This window comes from Pezoporus flaviventris, unplaced genomic scaffold, assembly GCF_033815535.1.
Source record: "Pezoporus flaviventris isolate CSIRO_AGI_PZ_B2104156 unplaced genomic scaffold, CSIRO_AGI_Pfla_v1 ptg000116l, whole genome shotgun sequence".
Classification (NCBI taxonomy): domain Eukaryota; kingdom Metazoa; phylum Chordata; class Aves; order Psittaciformes; family Psittacidae; genus Pezoporus; species Pezoporus flaviventris.
In genome coordinates this window covers 1,529,389-1,552,761 of record NW_026892664.1, presented here as the reverse complement: position 1 = coordinate 1,552,761, position 23,373 = coordinate 1,529,389, and the positions used below count along the sequence as shown (strand labels likewise).

General features: G+C 48.9%; 2 protein-coding genes and 2 pseudogenes across 2 annotated transcripts; 1 reads left to right on the top strand and 3 right to left on the bottom strand.

Moving 5' to 3' along the window:
• The first annotated feature begins 8 nt into the window (after positions 1-8).
• On the top strand, positions 9-935 carry LOC133282193 (olfactory receptor-like protein COR3). Its single transcript, XM_061478260.1, has one exon. It carries the CDS (start codon positions 9-11, stop codon positions 933-935), a length of 927 nt encoding a protein of 308 aa, XP_061334244.1.
• Positions 936-6,348: 5,413 nt separating this feature from the next.
• Positions 6,349-10,497, bottom strand: LOC133282192 (olfactory receptor 9G19-like; annotated as a pseudogene).
• Positions 10,498-11,087: 590 nt separating this feature from the next.
• LOC133282191 (olfactory receptor 5G25-like) lies at positions 11,088-12,442 on the bottom strand. The gene is made up of 2 exons (XM_061478259.1): positions 11,786-12,442; positions 11,088-11,093 (listed from the first exon to the last, which is right to left on the bottom strand). Exons 1-2 carry the CDS (start codon positions 12,440-12,442, stop codon positions 11,088-11,090), a joined length of 663 nt encoding a protein of 220 aa, XP_061334243.1.
• Positions 12,443-19,029: 6,587 nt separating this feature from the next.
• On the bottom strand, positions 19,030-22,094 carry LOC133282190 (olfactory receptor 5A2-like; annotated as a pseudogene).
• Between the last annotated feature and the right edge of the window lie 1,279 nt (positions 22,095-23,373).

The window sequence follows — 23,373 nt, the reverse complement described above, 5'->3', positions numbered from 1 at the left end:
TCCAGCCCATGGCACAAAGCAATTGCACCCAAGTGACCGAGTTCAGCCTGGCGGGCTTCACAGAGGACCTGGTGACTCAGGTCTACTTGTTCCTGCTCTTCCTGCTCACCTACGTTATCACCATTGTGGGCAACCTGGGCATCATCATCTTAATCAGGGCCAGCCCCCACCTCCACTCCCCCATGTATCATTTCCTGGGCAACCTGGCCTTTGTAGACCTCTGTTCTTCCACCATCATCACCCCCAAGATTTTGGTTGACTTGATGTCAGAGAAGAAGAGCATTGCTTATGCTGGGTGTGTGGCTCAGGTGTTTCTCTTTGATATCTTTGCAGTATCTGAATGCCTCCTGCTGGCTGCAATGGCCTATGACCGTTATGTGGCCATTTGCCATCCCCTGCTGTACCCCCTTGTCATGTCCCCAAAGTGCTGTTTCCAGCTGGTGACTGCCTCGTACCTCATGGGGCTGACCAATGGCGTGGGACAGACCATCAGCATGTCCACCCTGTCCTTCTGCAGCTCCAGCACCATCGACCTCTTCTTCTGTGACATTTCCCCTCTCATCTCGCTCTCCACCTCTGACACCACCCTCAGCCACACCATCCTGACCACTGCAGCATCTCTCTTTGGTGTGTCCAGCATCCTGGTTATCCTGCTCTCCTACGTGGCCATCATCCCCACCATCCTGAGCATCAATTCAGCCGAGGGCAAGCGCAAAGCCTTCTCCACCTGCACCTCCCACCTCACCACTGTCAGCATCTTCTATGGGGCATGCTTTTTTATGTATTTATTCCCCAGCTCAGACAGCTCAAGAGCAGCAGATAAATGGGCTGTGGTTCTCTACGCTGTGGTGACTCCCATGCTGAACCCCTTGATCTACAGCCTGAGGAATAAGGAGGTGAAGGAGGCTTTGAGGAAGCTCACAAAAATAAAATGATCTTAATTGTTGTAAGTTTAGGACCAGATAGAATGGATGTACTGGGGGAGATGCTCTGGTTTTGGTTGAACAACATTGTGGGGTTTTCTGCAAACAGTTTGAAAGAGTTTTAAGACGTGATAGTGATTAATACCCAGCAAAGGGCAGAAACTATCAAGCAATCCCCATCCACTGCTCCGCACCTTTGCCTTTGAGCTCCCTGTTGGCAGCAATAAAAACCATGATCTCCGTGGCAGCCTGATCACACCAGAGCACAGGAGCTGTGGTGTTGCTCAGCAGCCTTCAGACCTGATACGTGGCAGCCCATGGCAGCCTGGAGCAATGGCATTGCCTGCCCTGATGTCTCTCCTGTTGCTTTCCTGCACAGAGAGCTGATGGATGATGGACACACATTGCATACCTAAACCACCCCAAAATACTCCACTGTGTGCATTACCTCAGCCCATAGAGCTGCAGCCTCTGCCAGGACCATGGTGAAACCCAGAGCTATGGCTGAGCTTTAGGGATATCGTAGACACAATAATAACCTAGGTTGGAGGGAGAAGCTCCATGGCTGTGTTAGTAATAGGTGAAATTGTGCATTGAAACAATAATACAAAGAGAAAAGATGATTACATTTGAAAATCTGTTAATCAGTAGAGGGTTTCTTTTGTATTAAGAACAAGTTGAAATCCTGTTATTGTGTATCTTAGTTACTTTATAACTAAATATTACAATGGTAGCTATAATGATAAGCAATTAACATAGCCATATATGGGGAAGGGTATATGGGTGGATCCAGGGAGTATTGTGAAACTCTACCGAAGCAGAACTCACGAAGATACCAGGAGTAGTCAAGTGAAAATAAGAGAATGCTGGCGTCCACATAATGATTGGGACATGTCCAAGGAACAGAAAAGTGAACAGGATGACCTGAGGAAGACTCCTTACTGCATCAGGACGACCACCAGAGGGGGGATGCGCAAGGGCAGAAGAGGCTGATGTCGTAATAGACTGATGTGGCAATCCTTGATGCATATGTATTAGTCAATGATGTAATCTGTGTTGAATATGTATTAGTGACGACATTTTTAGTGTATAAATTGTGAGCGCGATGTAACGGGGTTGAAGCCAGATTTGGGAGCGTGCCCCTGGTTTCCCAGCGCTGCAATAAAGCACCTCATATAACCATTCCGGTGGTTATGTGTCAGTTCTTACGCTAACAGCTGGATTCAGTTAAGTCAGGATCTAAGTGGTATGCTTATTCCTTAACAACACACAACTAACAGGCACCCAGGGTCAATCAGCTGAATCCTGCTTTGTTCCCAAAGCTTCCTGATAATTCTCTGGTTATTATTTAACCCAGATGAAGCTTAAAGCTCACACAGCTCCATCCCCCTGCCACGGGCAGGGACACCTTCCACTAGAGCAGCTTGCTCCAAGCTCCTGTGTCCAACCTGCCCTTGAACACTGCCAGGGATGGGGCAGCCACAGCTTCTCTGGGCACCCTGTGCCAGTGCCTCAGCACCCTCACAGGGAACAGCTTCTGCCTAAGAGCTCATCTCAGTCTCCCCTCAGGCAGGTTAAAGCATTTCCCCTTGGCCTGTCCCTACAGGCTCTTGTCCAAAGCCCCTCTCCAGGTGTCTTGTAGTCCCCTTAAGGTATTGAAAGGCCACAACAAGGTCTCTCTGGTGCCTTCTGCAACAATATTCAATGACTTTATGTCCAGCTGTTCTCTCCTTCACCATCACCAAGTGTTTAAACAGGAATACGAGCTCTTAGTTTCTCAAAAACACAAGTCTGTGTGTACAACCCTATTGCTCTGCTCATTGTGGCTTCACTTCGGAGGTGCTGCTCTCAAAAGGGAAAGCTTTTTCCTCCTTGTTGTGTGTGTTTAAGGAAACCAGTGGTTTGCTGTGTCTAAGGGATGCCATTGCCTTCAATGGGGTTATCATCTGACCATGAGAGCAAACACCATATGAGGTTCCAGGAAGCAGAAGCAGCAGCCAGCATTGCAATGAATCTTCCTGCTGGGTCATGATGAGCAGGCAATGAGGTGCCTTGCTTCTGGCATTCCTGCTGAGGAGCTCCTAATGGCTTTAGCTCCCCACACTCAGGTGGAGCTGCTTTCATTGTAGTTAAATCTGGTTTAAAGGCAGCTGAGCAAATGCTGGGTAGGAGCTACCTCCCCTTCTTTGGGTACTTAGTGATTGGAATAGGAATCATCTCCTATGTTCTTGGGCAAGCACTTATCTCCTTACATTTGAATGCACCATGTCACCCCTATGTGTTTACTGGGTCCATCAGCTCCCTTTAGTGTTGAGGGAGATTTGGTGGGGTTCATGCCTCTCACTGCAAGGCAGACACCTCCATTGCTCCAGCTGAAGAGATCTGAATGAGCTCTGCTGATTGCATTGGCCTGAGTCTCCTTAGCTGTAATGGGACCTTGGCTCATAAATAGGTAAGGAGAGACACTCATGTTTGGTTTTTAATGTAAGTCATGTCTAAAAGAGGGTGAGTGCCCTCCTCTTTGGAGATGTCTGGTATGTCTCCCTTAGCTGGTGAGTTTAAACTGTCAACACATGGGGAATGTATTTTATCTATTTTGATTGGAAAGGATTTCAATGCTTGGGTTTCAAATGTGTAGATTCTACACTGGGGATGTGATTCCTTTCCAGTGTGTGGCTTTCCAGACAAAGGAGAGCCTGAGGGAGCGGTGCCCGAAAAGGGAAAGGAAGGAGACGGGGAGGAACAGTGAGGAGTGTGGTAAAAGACTGAAATGGGCAGCAACAGGGGAAAAGGGCTTCAGGGAGATGTTATTGTGTCCTTTCAATACCATAAGGGGCACTGCAGGAAACCTGGAGAGGGACTTTGGACCAAGGCCTGTAGGAACAGGCCAAGGGGAATGGCTTGAACCTGCCCGAGGGGAGACTGAGATGAGCTCTTAGGCAGAAGCTCTTCCCTGGGAGGGTGCTGAGGCGCTGGCACAGGGTGCCCAGAGAAGCTGTGGTTGCCCCATCCCTGGCAGTGTTCAAGGCCAGGTTGGACACAGGGGCTTGGAGCAAGCTGCTCCAGTGGAAGGTGTCCCTGCCCGTGGCAGGGCTTGGAGCTGGATGAGCTTTAAGGTCCCTTCCAACACAAACTAGGTTGGATTCTATGATCCAGGCCCATGAAATTGTCCTTAATACACAAACATGCCAACACACTGACCCTCCAACTCCTTGGCTTTGGGCCTGAACCATCTCTGTCAAGCAAGGCAGCTGTAGAAGTGAACTTTGTTGTTAGCAAAGAAGAAAGTTTCTTTCTTGTTATCCCCAGCTAATTAATCTCTGATGGCTTGTTATGAAGAGTGAGAGAAGTCACATCCAAGTTTTCTGAGAAGCTTTTGTGGTGATGAGGAAACTTCCTTGGTAAACCCCAGAAGGTCTTGTTAAAGCTGATGACTCCTGGAAGGGTGGTTGGTCCCCAGGGACCACTTCTTGCTTTGGCAAAGTGAGCAGCATCACTTGTGATGGAAATAGCTGGATGTGGTCCAGAGCAGGTCTGAACATCAGAAGGACTTGTACTGTGCACCCTCTGTCCATGGTATGTGCATCTCTGAATAGCTTTCTCCGGATTAAATGAATTCCAGTCAGGATGTGAAGGCCTCCTGGAGGTTAAACTGGATCAGCTGCCCCCCCCCCAAACCTATTTTCAGTTTGTTTTAATCCAAAGGACAGGACAAGAGGAAACAGCCTCAAGCTGCACCAGGGCAGGTTTAGATGGAGCTGAGGAGCAATTCCTGCCCCAAAAGGTGCTCAGGCATTGGAGCAGGCTGCCTAGGACAGGGCTGCAGTCATCATCCCTACAAGTGTTCACACACTGTGTAGATGTGGCCCTCAGCGCCATGGGTCAGTGGTGGCATTGGCAGGGCTGGGATAAGGGTTTGACTGGATGAGCTTGAAGGAATTTTCCAACCTGGTTGATTTAATGAGTCTAAAAGGAGGTACAGAAACACACCTTCACTGAGCACAGGTGGGGACACAAAACTCTGATTTAATGACTCAACTTTTATTTACCTAAATTTGAAGAAGATGAAACTACTCCAGATCTCCTAATCCCTCCTCCCAACAGTTTTGAAAGCTTTGTTTTAGTTTTCCTTTCAGTTGGACTAAAACTTTATAAAAGAAAAGGAAAAGATAATTTAAGAACTAAGAAACCCCTTTTTCTGCATGTTTTCCTGTAAGTGGTGGTGGAAACTACCACTTAAGTTGCAGGGAAGGAGACAGATGCATTGAAATGCTCCAGGTCAGGTTTGGTTGCCCTCATATAGATATGTGGTGCCATTTGCTCTGTCCTGAAGGGCCCAGGACATTGCCATGCCCTGGACATGTACATCATGCCACTTTCAGAAGGGTTTGGCTGCTTTGGAGCAACATCTGAAAGCTCAGAGGGAGACCATGGTGTTAATAGTCAATGTTCAGGCAACGGAAGTCAGTCCCAGTTGCCTTTATGCTTCCTGACATGGGTTCATCTAATCTGACCTGCTCTACCTGTGCTCATGTGTATATTTCATTGGGATAATAGAATAGGACTATGGAATTGTGTGTCTGTGGTGCTGGCATCATTGTGAAGAAATAACTGGGACAGCTCAGGAACAGGCACACGCTACTTCATGACTTATGGTTGCCCAAAGCAGTGGTAAGTGCTCCATTCCTGGCAGCGTTCAACGGCAGGTTGGACACAGGGGCTTGGAGCAAGCTGCTGTAGTGGAAGGTGTCCCTGCCCGTCACTGGGGGTTGGGACTGGATGATCTTACTGTACTTTCGAGCCCAAAGCTGTCCATGATTCTCTGACACATGTAGCTCCCGCTGCGCTACTTTTTTGGGCATGAGTAATGAATGTTTAATTCAGATAAAGCACAGTGCAAAGGTGATGTGCAACAATCCCAACTGCTGCTAACATCCCATTTTATAACAGATATATATTGCATATGGGGAGAGGTGGGAAGGAGAGGAGGTCTGTCCGCACAGTGCCATCTCCTGCTGCAGAATGACTCTAAGAGCAGAACCATAGAGTTCTGGAGGACTGTGCAAGCAAGGCAGGGGGTGGCCCCCACAGGTGGCCGGAGACCGGACCTGGGAGGAGAATGTGGAGGAAGCTGTGGGGGCTAACCAATACTGTTATGCCAAGAAGGAGTGGCTGAATACCACTCCTATAGATGTGTGAACTGCGTCACAAATAAACCAGAAGCTGCTTATCACCCATATTGGGTTGGCCTGTCTGCTTCTCCTCACTGCTTACAATCTCCTGTCCCTCACGATGCACTTCAAGATCAGGAGAGCTTATGCTCCTGCATGCTGTGATAAGTAACAAAGGAAGGCACAAGCAATACAAGGTCTGTGCGCTTCTTGCTGTGTGCATCATTAGGGACATAACCCCCGGGTTTCTTCTGTTAGGAAGCTGTCTGTCTCTTCATCAGTGTCTTCAGTGCCTCCTTCACCTCCTGGTTCCTCAGGCTGTAGATGAAGGGGTTCAGCATGAGAGTCACCACCATGTAAAACGCAGAGACCACCTTGTCCCTCTCCAGCACATAGGAGGAGCTGGGCCGAGTGTAAATGAAGAGGATGGAGCCATAGTAAAGGGTGATGGTGGTGAGGTGGGTGGCAGAGGTGGAGAAGGCTTTGCACTGCCCCTCGGTTGAGCACATCCTCAGGATAACAACCGAGATGGAGACGTAGGGCATGAGGATGAGTGCAGAAGGGAGGATGGTGTTGAAGGTCAGGATGAAGTAGAGGAGGGACTGGTAGCTGTCTGTCACATCACAGGAGAGCTTTGCCAGTGGAGCAGGTCACAGAAGAAGTCATCGATGACGTTGGAGTCACAAAAGCTGGGGGTGAACGTGTAGCTGGCAATGAGGGTAGAGTTGGCAAAGCCACTGAGGTAGGAGGTGACCACCAGCCCTATGCAGAGCTTCTTGGACATGGCAGCAACATAGAGCAGTGGGTTGGAGATGGCCACGTACCTGTCATAGGCCACCACTGCCAGCAGGTAGCTCTCGGTGCAGGCCAAGCCACTGCAGACAAAGAACTGAGCAGCACACCCAGCAAATGAGGTGCTCTTGTCCTCAGAGATGCAGTTCAGAAGCATCTTGGGGGTGTAGACACAGGAATACCAGAGGTCCAGGAAGGACAAATTGCCAGTGAAAAAGTCCATTGGGGTATGGAGGGGTGAGCTATGGCATATCACCACTATGAGGGTGATGTTGCACATGAGGGTGTGTCCTGGGTTCAGCAGTAGCAGTCATTTTTCTCCTTCTTGGTAGCTGGTGCAGTGCAGTGTTTTGACTTTCGGCCTGGGAACAGAGCTGATAACAGTGATGTTTTGGTTAGGCCAAGGACTTTGTGAGCCTCATGCTCTGCCAGGGAGGAGGGGAAGCCAGGAGGAAGCAGAGACAGGACACCTGACCCAAGCTAGCCAAAGAGGTATTCCATACCACAGCATGTCATGGCCAGGATGTAACTGGGAGTTACCTGGAAGGGCTGGGAGACTGCAGGGTTGGAGGAGGTATCGGTCGGTGCTTGGTAAGGCTGGGGGGGGCGAGTTATCGGTTGGCTGGTGGTGAGGTGATGTATTCTCTTCCCTTGTTATTTCCTTTATCATTGTTATTATTGGTGGTAGCAGTATTGATCTGTATTATACCTTAGTTGCTAAACTGTTCTTATCTCAACCCGGGGGAGTTGCATTCTTTTTGATTCTCCTCTCCGTCCCCCCCGGGAGTAGGGGGAATGAAAGAAGTGGGGGGAGTGAGTGAACGAGTTCACTGACTGGGTTTAAACCACGAGACCAGTCATCGGGAACTTCCCCTGACTGCCATGATTTCTCAAATATGACGGCCAGGGGCTTCGCAACTTCATTCACCAGCTCCTTCAGGACCCGCGGATGGATCTCATCAGGACCCGCGGGTGGATCTCATCAGGACCCACGGACTTGTGCATGTTCAGATTTTTAAGATGGTCTCGAACCAGTCCCTCTCCTACAGGACAAAACCACCCCAAAACCACCTTGTAATGCTTCTGCTATGGGATACAGGGTCAGAACCTCAAAACAGCCTCTAACTAGGCCAAAACCAGGCAAAAACCAGGCCAAAACATGCAAAGCAAAGCCCAAAACACGCCAAAACCACCCCAAAATCACCTTGTCCTGCTTCTGCTGTGTGATACAGGGTCAGAGAGCAAAAAGAAACACAAAACAGGCCAAAAAAACTCCCAAAACAGCCCCAAAACCACCTTGTTCTGCTTCTGCTACGGGATACAGGGTCAGAGCCCCAAAACAGGAGAAAAACAGAAGAAAATCACCCATAACCAGCCCCAAAACACCCCCAAACCAGCACAAAGCCACCTTGTTTTGCTTCTCCTATGGGATACAGGGTCAGAGCCCCAAAATAAATCCCAAAACACCCCAAAAACAAGCCAAAACCCACATTGTCCTGCTTCTGCTATGAGATACAGGGTCAGAGCCCCAAAATAAATCCCAAAACAACCCAAAACACCCCAAAAACAAGCCAAAACCCACATTGTCCTGCTTCTGCTATGAGATACGGGGTCAGAGCCCCAAAACAGACCCAAAACACCCCAGAAAAACAAAACAGCCCCAAAACCACCTTGCCCTGCTTCTCCTGTGGGATACAGGGTCAGAGCTTCAAAATAGCCCCAAAACTGGACAAAAACAGGTGAAAACCAGGCCTAAAACCCCAAAGCAAACCCCAAAACAGGCCAAAACCACCCCAAAATCTTGTCCTGCTTCTTCTATAGGACACAGGGTCAGAGCCCCAAAACAGACCCAAAACTGGCCAAAAACAACCTAAAACACCCCCAAAACAGCCCCAAAACATCTTGTCCTGCTTCTCCTATGGCACACAGGGCCAGAGGCCCAAAAGAGCCTTAAAACAGCTGAAAACCACCCCAAAACCCTGAAAACTACCCCCAAAACACCCCCAAAACACCCCAAAACACCTTGTCCTGCTTCTCCTATGGGTGGCACCCAGTTAGAACCCAAAACAGCCCCAAATCACCCCAACCCCCCCAAAATGGTACATTCTGGAGGTCGCTGTGGAGCTGCTTTAGCCTGGCCTCGAGCTGCAACACCTTCTGGGGTAGGTCCAAGGGGGGCAGCTGGGGGGGGCAAAGGGCAATGGGGAGGGGGGGAATGGGGTGTCTGCATATTGGGGGGGCAATCCCAGACCCACATGTGGGGGTCCCAGCCCCACATACAAGGGGGACAGGGGGGATCTCCATATCGGGGGGTCCCTGTACCTGATGGGGGCCCCCCCCCAGCGGCCTCTCCAGCAGTGGGGGCTCAGGACCGGCTCTGTGAGGGAGAACAGGGACACGGCCCTTTGCACTGGGGGGGTGGCACGTCAGCACCCCAAAACCAGCCCAAACCAGCCTAAAATACCCCAAAACCAGAACAAAACAACCAAAATACCCCCAAACCAGACCAAACCAGCCCAAAATACCCCAAAACCAGCCCAAACCAGCCCAAAATACCCCAAAACCCGCCCCAAATCCCCCAAACCACCCCAAACCAGCCAAAATACCCCCAAACCAGCCCAAAACAGCACAAAATACCCCAAAACCAGCTCAAAACACCCCAAAATACCCCCAAAACAGCCCAAGACAGCCAAAATACCCTAAAACCAGCCCAAAAATACCCCAAAACCAGCCCAAAACACTCCAAAGCACCCCTACAACACCCCGAAACACTCCCAAACCAGCCCAAAATATCTGCAAAACAGCCCAAAACACCCCAAAACATCTCGAAACACCCACAAAGCAGTCTCAAACACCCCAACCCACTCCAAACCCAGCCCAAAACCACCCCAAAACACCCCTGAAACAGATCAAAACACCCCAAAACCAGTCCAACCCCCCTCTACCACAGGTTAACACCCCCAAAACACCCTGAAACAAACCCAAACTCCCTCAAAACACCATAAATCACCCCAAACCACCCAAAGCAGCCCAAAGCACCCTGAAAACCAGGCCAAAACAGCCCCCAAATTGATGAAAGAACCTGTTTGTAATAGATTGATTTGGGTTTGGACCCTTCGAGGGTTTCAATGCCTCGGTGCTGCTCTTGACAATGGGGTTTCAGCATTCCAGATGGGAAACTGATAGGAGATGGGGCTTATGGGATCTATGTGCATGCTGTGAGGCTCCAGCGGGGGAATTGTAAGCGGTAAATCAAAACCACCCTTAATTGCAAGCTGTAGATTGGGAGCACTCTGTTGAGAGCAAGATGGAGCTGGTTCTTCAAGGCAATGCAATGCAGTCCCTCTCCAGAATCCTTGTAACCCCCTTCAGGCACTGGAAGCTGCTCGGAGGTCTCTTCTCCAGCCCCAGTGTTCTCAGCCTGGCTCTCAGCAGCTTCCTTCAAGGGGCTTCCATCACCTGCAGCAGCTCTCCTGATGTAGCACCCTCCATGGCCACCCCAGACCCATGGGGCCTGATGCCCACTCCACAGCTCTGCCACACCCCCAGCCCCACAGCTTCCACGTCCTCGCATGAGGGTCCTGCTTTACCTCAATCCCAGGCATCTCCATCACTCCCAACATTCCCACTGCTCCCAGGAGCCCTGAGACCCTTGAAGCATCCCATAACCCATCCGGTAACCAGAAACCCACTCCGCCCCAGCCATCTCCACCCATCCCAGTAGTGCTAAGCCACCCCAATACTACATGGTATCCCAAAACCCAACCAACCCCAGGCATGTCCATCCCTTCCAATCCCCACGGTACCCCTAAACCATTCCAAAATCCACCTTGTACCCCAAATCCAAACAACGCAAGGCATCTCCAACCTAGATGGGAAACTAATAGGAGATGAGACTTATGGGATTGACATGTATCCATTCATCCATTCATCCATCACCCATCCATCCATCCATCATCCATCCTTTCATCCATCATCCATCCTTCCATCATCAATCATCCATGCACACTGGTGTATTTTGTTTTTTTTTTTGTATACTAGTCAGCACTCTGTGCAGGAAAGCAACAGGATAGACATTAGGGCAGGCAATGCCATTGCTCCAGGCTGCCATGGGCTGCCACGTATCAGGTCTGAAGGCTGTTAAAAAACACCACAGCTGCTGCGATCTGTTCTGGTCAGGCTGCCATGGAGATCATGGCTTTTATTGCTGTCAACAGGGGAATGGAAAGCAAAGGTGTGGATCAGGGGTTCCTTGCTTTTATCTGCCCTGTGGTGGGGAATCTTCACTAAAACATCTTAAAATGCTTTCAAATTGCCTTCATTCATAACAGAGGTGACCCAAGTACCACATTTAACTTAAGGCCTTTGCTGTTTGAAATGAAATGAGGTGAATGGTGCTGGAAATCATTCAATGAGGTTTGAGAATCAAAATCTAAAAAATCATCCTGCATATTGTGCTAGTAATTTGCTGTCCTCTCTATTTTTCTTGTGAAAGGTGTTTGTGTCCTTATGGCCCTTAATAACTCTCTAGAAATGGAGTCTGATTTAGTGCAACAGTAGAATTCACTCTGTTTATTCTGATTTGCCAAGCAGGAGAGCAATCCAAAACACAGCGCATACCTTGAGTGCAGGGAATAGTAGAAGCTTTTGCAATGTTCTTATTTGTATTCTCAGCTGGTGAAATCAAAGCAGCCAGTGCATGATGTAAGTTGAGGCGCTCTTCAACATGTTGTCTATTTGAGATAATTTACAAAGAGCTGAGCATCTCCCCCACATCTGTGTTCTACCTGAGCCTAAACTTAAAACATTCAAGATCACTTAATTTTCAAGAGTCCTAAAGGCCTCCTTCACCTCCTTATTTCTCAGGCTGTAGATCAAGGGGTTCAGCATGGGAGTCACCATGGCGTAGAATACCACAGCCCATTTATCTGCTGCTCTTGAGCTGGGATTTAAGTATGTGAAAAAGGATGCCCCATAGGAGATACTGACAGTGGTGAGGTGGGAGGTGCAGGTGGAGAAGGCTTTGCGCTTGCCCTCGGCTGAATTGATGCTCAGGATGGTGGCGATGATGGCCACGTAGGAGAGCAGGATAACCAGGATGCTGGACACACCAAAGAGAGATGCTGCAGTGGTCAGGATGATGCGGCTGAGGGTAGTGTCAGAGGTGGAGAGTGAGATGAGAGGGGAAATGTCACAAAAGAAGAGGTGGATGGTGCTGGAGCTGCAGAAGGACAGGGTGGACATGCTGATGGTCTGTCCCACACCATTGGTCAGCCCCACGAGATACGAGGCAGTCACCAGCTGGAAACAGCACTTTGGGGACATGACAAGGGGGTACAGCAGGGGATGGCAAATGGCCACGTAACGGCCATAGGCCATTGCAGCCAGCAGGAAGCATTCAGTTATCCCAAAAAACTGAAAGAGGAAGACCTGAGCCACACACCCAGCATAAGCAATGCTCTTCTTCTCTGACATCAAGTCAACCAACATCTTGGGGGTGATGACAGTGGAAAAACAGAGGCCTACAAAGGCCAGGCTGCCCAGGAAATAATACATGGGAGAGTGAAGGTGGGGGCTGGCCCTGATTAAGATGATGATGCCCAGGTTGCCCACAATGGTGACAACGTAGGTGAGCAGGAAGAGCAGGAACAACTTGCCCCGAGTCACCGGGTCCTGTGTGAAGCCTGCCAGGCCGAACTCGTTCACTTGGGTGCAATTGCTTTGTGCCATGGGCTGGATGGTGCTTTGTGTGTGAGCTCCTGGCTGGAGGTTTCTTCTCCAAGAGGCAGGGATGTCCCAAGTGGAAAAGGCTCTGTGTGGTGGGAGCTGCTCAGAGACAGTCCTGCAGGATGGAGAGTTCAGGCACAGCTCAATGAGGAACAGGTTGGTGAAAGTCGTGTGCCAGCACAGGTAGAACAAAGGGGTGCTCAAGCAGTTACACACCATGGCACAACACGGTGCCTGCTCCTCTGGCTCACTTCTGGATGTTGAGCAATGACCACTTTGAAAATCAGTGGGGAGGTTCTACTCACCCGAGTAGCTTTACCTTAGTACCGCACCTCATCGCCTGCTTTAGTGCTCAGCCTGTGGCTTGGAGACCATCCGGCTCAACCTGGAACACAGAGAAACGTGGTGCTTTCAAAGTGCAGAGCTGATCCTTCATCCTCTCATGGGCATTTGCCAGACAACCCTATGATCCTATGCAACTTTACACAGTGATTAGTATCGGTTTGCCCTGCCTCCTGACACACTTTGTCAGATCTAAAAACTTTCATGGTTCTTTAACCTTTTCCTTGAGTCTCCAACAGAAATGGGCAATCCCCAGAGCTCAGCAATCCCTACTTGCACACATGTTTTGGGGGAAAAAAGTAATCTTTTGGAGCTGCCTCATCTCAGCAATGGGGAGCACCCTGATTGTGCTGTACAGGAAAGCTTCTGGTGCTCATCCAGGAAACCTTTTGTGCTCAGAGGTGAGGAAGCCTCCTGAGGGTGCTCTCCACGAGGGTGATCTCCAAACCTGCCTTCTCAGCAGCAGCATGGGGAGCACACAGCACAAGCAGCTCCCTGGGAAGCCCAGAGCATCATCAAGAAGCCCAGGACCCTGCAGTAGGGCAGGAGATGAAGACAGGAGCTGCTGGCTGTTGGCAAGGGAGAACCACAGGAGAATGATGGTCTGAAAGATGCTGCCCCTCACTTACATCTCAGCTCTGTCTCTGCTGCCCTCCTCATGCTCCTGGAGAAGGATGTGAAGATGAACGTGCCTGGAGCTGTGTAGGGAGCCTGGGAATGAGCCAGCATCAGCAAACCCCCTTCCTATTTCAAGTGATGTGGGGATGTGGGACTGTGAATCTCTTTGGGCCCAGGAGGTGACAAAGCCCAAAGCAGGTCATTATCTCTTCTATTTGCTGCTTGGTTTGGAGAAGAAGTGTTCCCAGAGGAGATGACATCAGCTTGAGCAAACAACAGGGCTTTGGGCTCCCTTAGAGCAAACCACAGAACAAGCCCAGCTTTGACATCCACTTCTGGAGCATTTCTGAGCAGTTACAGCTTCACAAGGGCCGTGATTCACATTATCATGGCAGGGAGCTGAGGGGAACCTCGCCAATGGGAGCTGGTACCAGGGTCCATCAGCAATCCCAGCACCACAGGCAATGAACCAGGTTTCCACCCATCTTCAATTCCTTGTACTCAAACCATAGCTCACAAGTTTGGCTGCAAAGGAGCCAACAGAAGATCGTGGTGACCTTGCTAACGACGAGGTAAATGCTGTCCTCTACTTCTTGTCCATGCAAACATCAATGCTCACATCACCCAAGGCACTCGGGCTGGTCAGGCGTGACTTGGCCTTGGTACCTCTGGGCTGGCTGCTCATGGTCACCCTCCTGTCCTTACTCTGCCTGATGACAGCTTCCTGGGGAATTTGTTTCTTTATCCCACTGGGGACCAAGGCAGCCCCAGTCCTTGTGCTCTCCTTGATGATGACATTCACCTTCTTCCACCCATCATGCTGGAAGCACAAGAGACAAAGGAGAGCCTGAGGGAGCGGTGCCCAAAAGTGGAATGAAGGAGATGGGGAGGAACAGTGAGGAGTGTGGTAAAGGACTGAAATGGGCAGCAACAGGGGAAAAAGGCCCTTCTGAAGCGTGCTTTAGGGTTGCCCTTGTCACTGGTGGCTCTGATGGATGCTCCCAAGCCCATCACAGAATCCCAGAGAGGCTTGTGTTGGAAAGGACCTTAAAGCTCATCCAGTTCCAACCCTTGCCATAGGCAGGGACCCCTTCCACTGGAGCAGCTTTCTCCAAGCCCCTGTGTCCCACCTGGCCTTGAACACTGCCAGGGATGGGGGAGCCACAGCTTCTCTGGGCACCCTGTGCCAGTGCCTCAGCACCCTCACAGGGAAGAGCTTTTACCTAAGAGCTCATCTCAATCTCCCCTCTGGCAGGTTCAAGCCATTCCCCTTGGCCTGTCCCTACAGGCCCTGATGAAGAGTCCCTCTCTTATTCTAAGTAAGTTGCTTCACATGTTGTGTTCTCTTTTCTTGAGGGAATTGTCCAAATGTCTCTATTTTTCATGAAAACTCCATCAGAAACTTTGATTAAAAGCTTATAAAGTGAGCATTTCACTTCACACCAACTTAAATTAGATTTTGACTGGTTGCCATTGCATTCATTCATTATTCATCACAGTTCTTTGCAGAAGACCACGGTTTCCAAAGGTACTTATTTTAAACCACAAATTTATTCATTTTGTCATTATACAAGTACTTGTTCTTCCAGCAGTTGTACAGTTCATTAAACAGAAATGGTGTGTTTTGATTAAATGTTAAAACCCCTCCATCTACTGTTTCATTTAGAGCATCTTCCTCCTCAATAATGTGATGACATACAGAAGGGGATGTGACATGGTCAAATCCACAAAGCAGAAACCTGGTACTGAGCATCCAGAAAGGAAAAGATGTAAAGACCACACATCCCAGGAAGATTTTAGTTGGGACATACTTCTGGCCACACGCTAACCTATGTGTGCCTATCACAAGTCCTTAGCACTGCTCCAGCTCACATGCATGGGATAAATGTATTGAATGCTCATATCAGGTATCACAGAATCCCAGACTGGTTTATGTTGGAAGGGAACTAAAAGCTCTCCACTTCCAACCCCTGACATGGGCAGGGACCCCTTCCACTAGAGCAATTTGCTCCAAGCCCCTGTGTCCAGCCTGGCCTTGAACACTGTCAGGGATGGGGCAGCCACAGCTTCTCTGGGCGCCCTGTGCCAGCACCTCGGCAACCTCATAGTAAAGAATTCCTTCCTTACATAAAATCTGGATCCCCCCTGTTTCACTCTGAACTCATCACCCCTTGTCCTATCCCTACAGTCCCTGATGAAGAGTCCTTCTCCTGCATCCTTGTAGCCCCCTTCAGACACTGGAAGCTGCTCTGAGATCTCCAAGCAGCTTCCCTTCTCCAGGCTCAACATCTCCAGTGTTCTCAGCCTGGCGCCATAAGGGAGCTGCTCCATCCCCTGAGCATCCTCGTGGCCTCCTCTGGACTTACTCCAGCAGGTCCATGGCCTTCTTATGTTCCCTGCAGAGAAGGACTTGGGGGTGCTGGTCGATGTGAAAATGAACATGAGACAGCTTCAGTGTGCACTTGCAGGCCAGAAAGCCAAGCATATGCTGGGCTGCATTCAAAGGAGCGTGACCAGCAGGTCGAAGGAGGTGATCCTGTCCCTCTACTCTGCTCTTGTGAGACCTCACCTGGAGCATTGTGTGCAGTTCTGGTGTCCTCAACATAAAAAGGACATGGAACTGTTGGAACAAGTCCAGAGGAGGCCACGAGGATGCTCAGGGACTGGAGCACCTCCCGTATGAAGACAGGCTGAGGAAGTTGGGGCTGTTCAGCCTGGAGAAGAGAAGGCTGCGTGGAGACCTCAGAGCAGCCTTCCAGTATCTGAAGGGGGCCTATAGGGATGCTGGGGAGGGACTCTTCGTTAGGGACTGTAGTGATAGGACAAGGGGTAATGGGTTAAAACTTAAACAGGGGAAGTTTAGGTTGGATATAGGGAAGAAATTGCTTCCTGCGAGGGTGGTGAGGCACTGGAATGGGTTGCCCAGGGAGGTTGTGAATGCTCCATCCCTGGCAGTGTTCAAGGCCAGGTTGGACAGAGACTTGGTCAATATGGTTTAGTGTGAGGTGTCCCTGCCCATGGCAGGGGGTTGGAACTGGATGATCTTAAGGTCCTTTCCAACCCTAACTATTTTATGATTCTAGGATTCTATAGACACCAAAACTGTATCAGAACTGCAGGGGATACCCGAGCTGTATTGAACCTTTGGTCCTTCCCTCAGATCTTCAAGCTCCCTTGGGATGAACAGTTATCAACCAGGCAATGGAGACAGTGGTCACTGCCTTACCTCAAGGTTGAGCCTCCTTTTTGTGGGAACTACTTTCATTTAGCACAATTTAAACACAAAACACCATGGTGCTATCTCACTCCTGCTATTAAATAACTGATACTTATTTAGATGAATTATCAAAGCCTCAGTCCATGCTTAAAATCACCTGAAGCTGTTTGAAGAAAACCATTTGTTTCCCAAACTCCTTCTGGCTGCATCAACACCTCCAAGACCAGTTCTCCTGCAGAGACCTACCCAGGAAGACAGGCCCAGGACAGTTTGCTTTGTATTTCCCCATCTATCACACACCTCTTCCTTTCAGTGTTTCCCTGAGGAAGCCCTTTACATCCACAGAGATCATCTAATATTGCATTGAAGGGAGCTGAAAACAAACACAACAAAGCATTTTCTGTGTGGATGGTTTGCGCTGGTCATGGGGAGTCCTTTTCATCAGATGCTTTTATTTCCATACACTTGACTAGTGATTGTACACCACTTTGGTCAAAAGCACTGGCTCAAAACGTGGCTGCTTTGAGGATATAACAGGATGAAGTCAGATTTCCCAGTCTTCATCTGAAGAATCCTGAGTTCCGGTGTGTCCTGAATGCTTCTCCTAGATGAAGAGACATGATAAAACCCTTAGGAGAAATATTAAATTATAACCTTGTCCCAGACATTTAGAAAAGTCAAAGGATGGGGCAATGAGAGGAGAAAACTGAGCTATGAAAGTGTGGGGAAGGAAGAAGGAGAAGAATGTAGATGGCTTTAGATGTTTTCAATGTCAACCTGTTTTTCTGCTAGAAGGCACCAGACTGACAGTCGGGGAGATGGACTGGAGAAGGGTAGAAAAGGATTTCTGTGTGGTTTTGAATGTCTTTCTTCCCCACTGAGTACTGGGCTAAACCGAAGGCTTGTGAAGTGGGAAAATCAGTGTAACAGAGGGAGAAATAACCCTCAACCTAATTTAGAAAAGAAGGATAATTTAATTAAAAGATTATTGAAAAGAACTACATGAATCCGGAAAGAGGCACTGAGAATACCTGGGTGTGCTTGTGCAGGGTGAATAATGCAGCTTGAAATCCCAGAAGCAGACAGCTGAGTACTGCACTTGCTCTATCAGCTTTGTCAAGATAGCCAGGCAAGCAGCACCTTGGGTGTTCAGGGGAGAGGAAGACCCCTGATCCTCCCTCTCACCTGCACTCAGGCTCTTTACACCCCTACTTAAATTCTCGGCAGAGCAGAGGCTCAGATATGACTTGTACCCATTTAACACAAAGGCTTTGTTGACCAACAGACTGTCAGAGCTTTATTTCTTAGAATTGCAGCTTGGTTTGTGTTGGAAGGGACCTTAAAGCTCATCCAGCTCCAACCACTGCCACGGGCAGGGACACCTTCCACTGGAGCAGCTTGCTCCAAGCCCCTGTGTCCAACCTGGCCTTGAACACTGCCAGGGATGGGGCAGCCACAGCTTCTCTGGGCATCCTGTGCCAGCGCCTCAGCACCCTCACAGGGAAGAGCTTGTGCCTAAGAGCTCATCTCAGTCTCCCCTCTGCCAGGTTCAAGCCATTCCCCTTTGCCTCCTACAGGTTTTTTGTAGCCCCCTTCGGACACTGGGAGCTGCTCTGAGGTCTCCACACAGCTTCTGTTCTCCAGGCTGCACAGACCCTATGTTCTCAGCTTGGCTCCCCACAGGAGCTGCTCCAGCCCCTGAGCATCCTTGTTGCATCTCTAGAGTTGCTCCAGCAGCTCCACTTCCACCTTGTGTTGGGGACAGCAGAGCTGGATCAAATCCTCTTGACCTTCCCCCAGTTCATCATTGAGAAAATGCTTATCAAGCGGGCAATGGAGACAGTGGTCAGTGCCTTATGTGAAGTCTGAGCCTCCTTTTTGTGGGCTCTACTTTCATTTAGCACAATAAAGACACAAAAAACCAAGGTGGTGTCTCAGGGCTGCTATTGAGGAGCTGATACTTATTTGGATGAAATATTGAATTCTCAGGCCACACTTAAAACAGCCTGAAGCTGTTTGAAGAGAACCATTTGTTGTGCAGGTTCTCCATACCCTGCACTTGCTTTGTGATCTCCTTAACTGTAATAATGAGTAACAGGGACCAATAATGACAAATAATGGCCAGTAATTATCAATTCCATGACCACGTGTTTCTTCCTTACCTCCACAGTACTGAAGAGCTCCAAATGTGCTTTCAAACCCTGCATAGATGTGGCAGCAGCTTTCGCTCCCACAGCCTCCTCAGAGCCCCCTTCACCTCCTTGTTCCTCAGGCTGTAGATGAGGGGGTTGAGGGTTGGGGTGAGGATGGAGTAACACAGCGACACCAGCTTTGCCTGATTCCATGAGGATGCCTCATGAGGCTGGATGTAGGTGTGGATCGCGGGTGCATAGAAGGTGGTGATGGCAACCAAGTGGGAGGCCCAGGTAGAGAAGACCTTCAGCCTCCTCGTGGCCAAAGGGATCTGCAGGACAGTGTGGAGGATGTAGGTGTAGGACACCAGGATCATCAGGAGAGGGCCCACGGTGTTTAACACAGCGTGGTAAACCTGGAAGACCTCATTTGTGCTTGTGTCTGAGCAGGAGAGCTGCAGGAGGGTGGGCAGCTCACAGAAGAAGTGGTTGATGCTCCTGGCCTGACAGAAGGACAACCTCCCTGCCAGCGTGATGTGCACCAGGGAGGTGAGGAACCCGATGGTGTACACCAGCACCATCATGCCATAGCAACGCGCCCTGGTCATGGTAGTGGTGTAGAGCAGGGGCTTGCACACAGCCGTGTATCCGTCGTAAGCCATTATCCCAAGGAGGAAGCACTCACAGACAGAGCCAGGAAAATATACATCTGGGCAAAGCAACCCCAAAAGGAGATGTGGCTTCTCTCCAGCAGGAAGGTCTCCAGAGCTTTTGGGATGATAGCAGAGGAAAGGCAAACATCCATGCAAGATAAGTGGCTCAGGAAGAAGTACATGGGGATGTGGAGGTGGGGGTCAGTGTTGATCAGCAGGATCATTGTCAGGTTCCCCAGCACCATGAGAACATAGAGGGATAAGAAGACACTGAAGATGGTGGTTTGTACCTCTGGGGCATCAGAGAAACCCAAGAGGATGAAGCCGGATAGAACAGTGAGGTTTCCTGTATCTGTCATTTCAACAAGTTGATGGATTTGGATTGAAATGAAAGGAATCACTGAAACACATCCCTACAAGAGAAATAATGTGGAAGTTTAGTTGGAGTTTAATCCACAAAGTAAATGCAATAGAAAATGGTGTATTTGTAATGGTGTATTTCTGTCTGTAACTCAAGATCTGAAGTCAAAGAGGTGAAGGAGCTCATTACACGAACAGAAATGAAAAGAGAATAATTCTACAATGATTGATATACACATCACTAATGAAACAGTGAGAAACATGTCTATCCAAACGTAATACAATAAAAGCAAATAAGTACATCACAAAATGTGGAAAACAGAAAAGATGTTGTATTTTCTTCACTCATTTCTGGGAATTTTAAGGATTATTTTTCTCCCTTTTTTGTATTTTTCAGAGTGGATCAGTGCTCTTCTGTAGCTTCATTACTTGTGCTGCATCCTTTTCAACACCACACAAAGCCATGTACTTGAAATTTCCTTTAGGTTCTAAGTTTATCTGCTTTTGAACACACCCACCCTGCATAATGTTAAGGGAAAGCAGTGGACTTGGCTCCAGCAGAGCTTTGCTGTGGTTGCAGTGAGCTTCCTATGAGCAACCCAAATATCCACCTAAGGGTGTAAAATACAAAACATACCATATATAAACCAAAATTTTAAGGCTTTAGCTTGGATATTCTCATGCTAAAATATCGCTAAATCAGTTGTAGATGGGGTCAGGAATATTGGAGTTTTTGAAGCAAACCTACTAGGCATACTAGGGCACTTTTATTCACACCATGGGCTATGATAGAATGGTTTGGGTTGAAGGGAAGTTAAAGCTCACCCAGCTCCAAACCCTGCCACGGGCAGGCACACCTTCCACTAGAGCAGCGTGCTCCAAGCCCCTGTGTCCAACCTGGCCTTGAACACTGCCAGGGATGGGGCAGCCACAGCTTCTCTGGGCACCCTGTGCCAGGGCCTCAGCACCCTCACAGTAAAGCACTTCTTCCTTATCACCAACCTGAATTTCTCTGTTTCAGTTTAAACCCATCACCCCTTGCCCTATCAATACAGTCCCTGAAGAAGAGTGAAATATAACATGCCATCAAGCATGTGAGAGGCAGCATGACCAGAGTCAAACTGGACCCACCACCCATCAAACCCTTTTGTACCTGCTTGGTTAAAGAGGAAGGTGGTGGTGGATGCAGTGCCTGCAGCTCCTCCTGGAGCCCATGCGATGGGTTGAAGGAGAGATGCTTGGGAGCAGGATGCTCCAGGCTGGCTGGTGGAGGGGTTTTATCTCACAGGAGGCATTACCTCAGAGGCTTGTGTTGTGCAAACTGTTCTCCCAAGGATCCTCCTCCCTCGGATAATTAGTTTGACTTGATCAGCAAAACAACCTCTCAAGTCCTCTCTCCCCAAACTCCTTCTGGCTGCATCAACACCTCCAAGACCAGTTCTCCTGCAGAGACCTACCCAGGAAGGCAGGCCCAGGACAGTTTGCTCTGTCTTTCCCCATCTATCACATACCTCTTCCTTTCAGTGTTTCCCTTTACTTCCACAGAGATCATCTAATATTGCATTGAAGGGAGCTGAAAACAAACACAACAAAGCATCCTCTGTGTGGATGGTTTGAGGTGCTCATGGGGATTAGTTTCTAAAAGACAGCTTTATGCTGTCTTTTAGAGATATGGAAACCGTGTGTATGGTAGAGCTGATCACGCCAGCTAAGTAGGAACCAGCCAACATCCCAATGCAAAGCCTTTGGGACATGATCGTGGAGTAGGGAAGGGGGTTACAAATGGCCATGTAGCGATCGTAAGCCATAGCAGCCAGCACGTAGCACTCGGTGGTGGCACAGGTTGCAAAGCAGAAGAGCTGAGTGGCACATCTAATGAAGGAAATCACCTTCTGCTCCACTAGAATATTGAGCAAGGCTTGAGGGATGATGGTGGAGGAGCAGCAGACATCCAGGAGAGAGAAGTGGCTTAGGAAGAAGTACATGGGGGTGTGTAGGCAGAAATCCATTCTGATTAATGCAATTACTCCCAGGTTTCCTATGAAGGTAACCACCTAGATGGCAAGGAATAAGACAAAGCACATCACCCACAGGTCTTCCCTGTTTGTGAAGCCTAGGAGAATAAGCTCAGAGTGGGACGTATAATTATCTTCAACCATAGTGAACCTATAAGCAGTTTGCCTGATTTATGTCTTCAAATTGAAATGCTAAACAGGCCCAAATCCCTCAATAATGTTAAGAATATCAGGTTTTGTCTATCAATCAGTTACACCACTTACATACATACAAGTCAATATAAGGTAAATTCTCTTTGAGAGAGGAAAACACCAAGTTCCCAAGGCTAAACACCACAACCATCACAAACACACTTAGAAGCAAGTAGATATTTTAAGGCAAAGGAGGGAGGGCAACAGCAAAGGAGGGAGGGCAACACCAGAATGAATAAACTGCAGGGTTCCTCATAGTTCCTCTCAAGCCATTGACACATGGAAGTCCTTGAATTCCCCAGTAACTGCTGGGAAAAGGGAATTATTCCTCATCTGTTGGGTGCTGCCAGTCCAGGGTGAGTACATGAGGAATAAATAGCTGTTCTCTGTGACCCAGGAGGAGCTCTTTGAGGCCAAATGTGGCTTTCCTTAGCGTAGGATGGTGCAGAGCCAGAATTTCTCCACCCCACTTTGCTTTAGACAAGATGCCTAAATTGGAGACAAAAGATATATTCGGGTTTGACCAAAGATAAGTTCTCCCTGGGAGAAACCAGCAGCTCCTATTATCACAGCTTATGACAGGTAGAATAAATCCTCATTGATTTATCTTGCCTAACATTAATCATCACTTGACAGAGTTACACCAGAGAGCAAAGCAGGAGTGTGCGTGGCTGGTATCTGACAAGCAGAGCCATGCTTAAGTCATCATTATTTGATGACCCTTTGCTGAAGGGGTGAGCTCCCCCTCCAGAGCCAGACTCCTCATTTCAGATGTCCTGTGAGCAATGCGTGTGGTCTCCTGGTGTTATTAATGGGGATTTAGAGCTGCTTTTCACTGCTCACATAGACATGCCGGAGGCAAAGCAGCTCCTGAGCCACCACCACGGAGCTGGAAGATGTGACCCAAGTAATGAAAATCGAAGTGTTTGGGTCTGGGGCTCAATCCTCCCCCTGAGGCAGCATCCACCTGCCCAGACACACACATCTCCTGCCAGGGCACAATTGACCTGAAGCTCACAATTAACAAAGGCTCACCCTCGCTTTTTCTTGCTTGACAAAGCAAGTGCTTGGTCTGAACTGTTCCAAGGTGCAGATATGAAACCTGGGATGTTTCTAAGGCTGCAGCTTGTGCTATACATGACAACTTCCCCCCAGCAATCACATCTCCCTGCAGTTTGAGCACACTCACTGGAATGGAGATAAATTAAACTAAAAACCCATACCTTGCTCA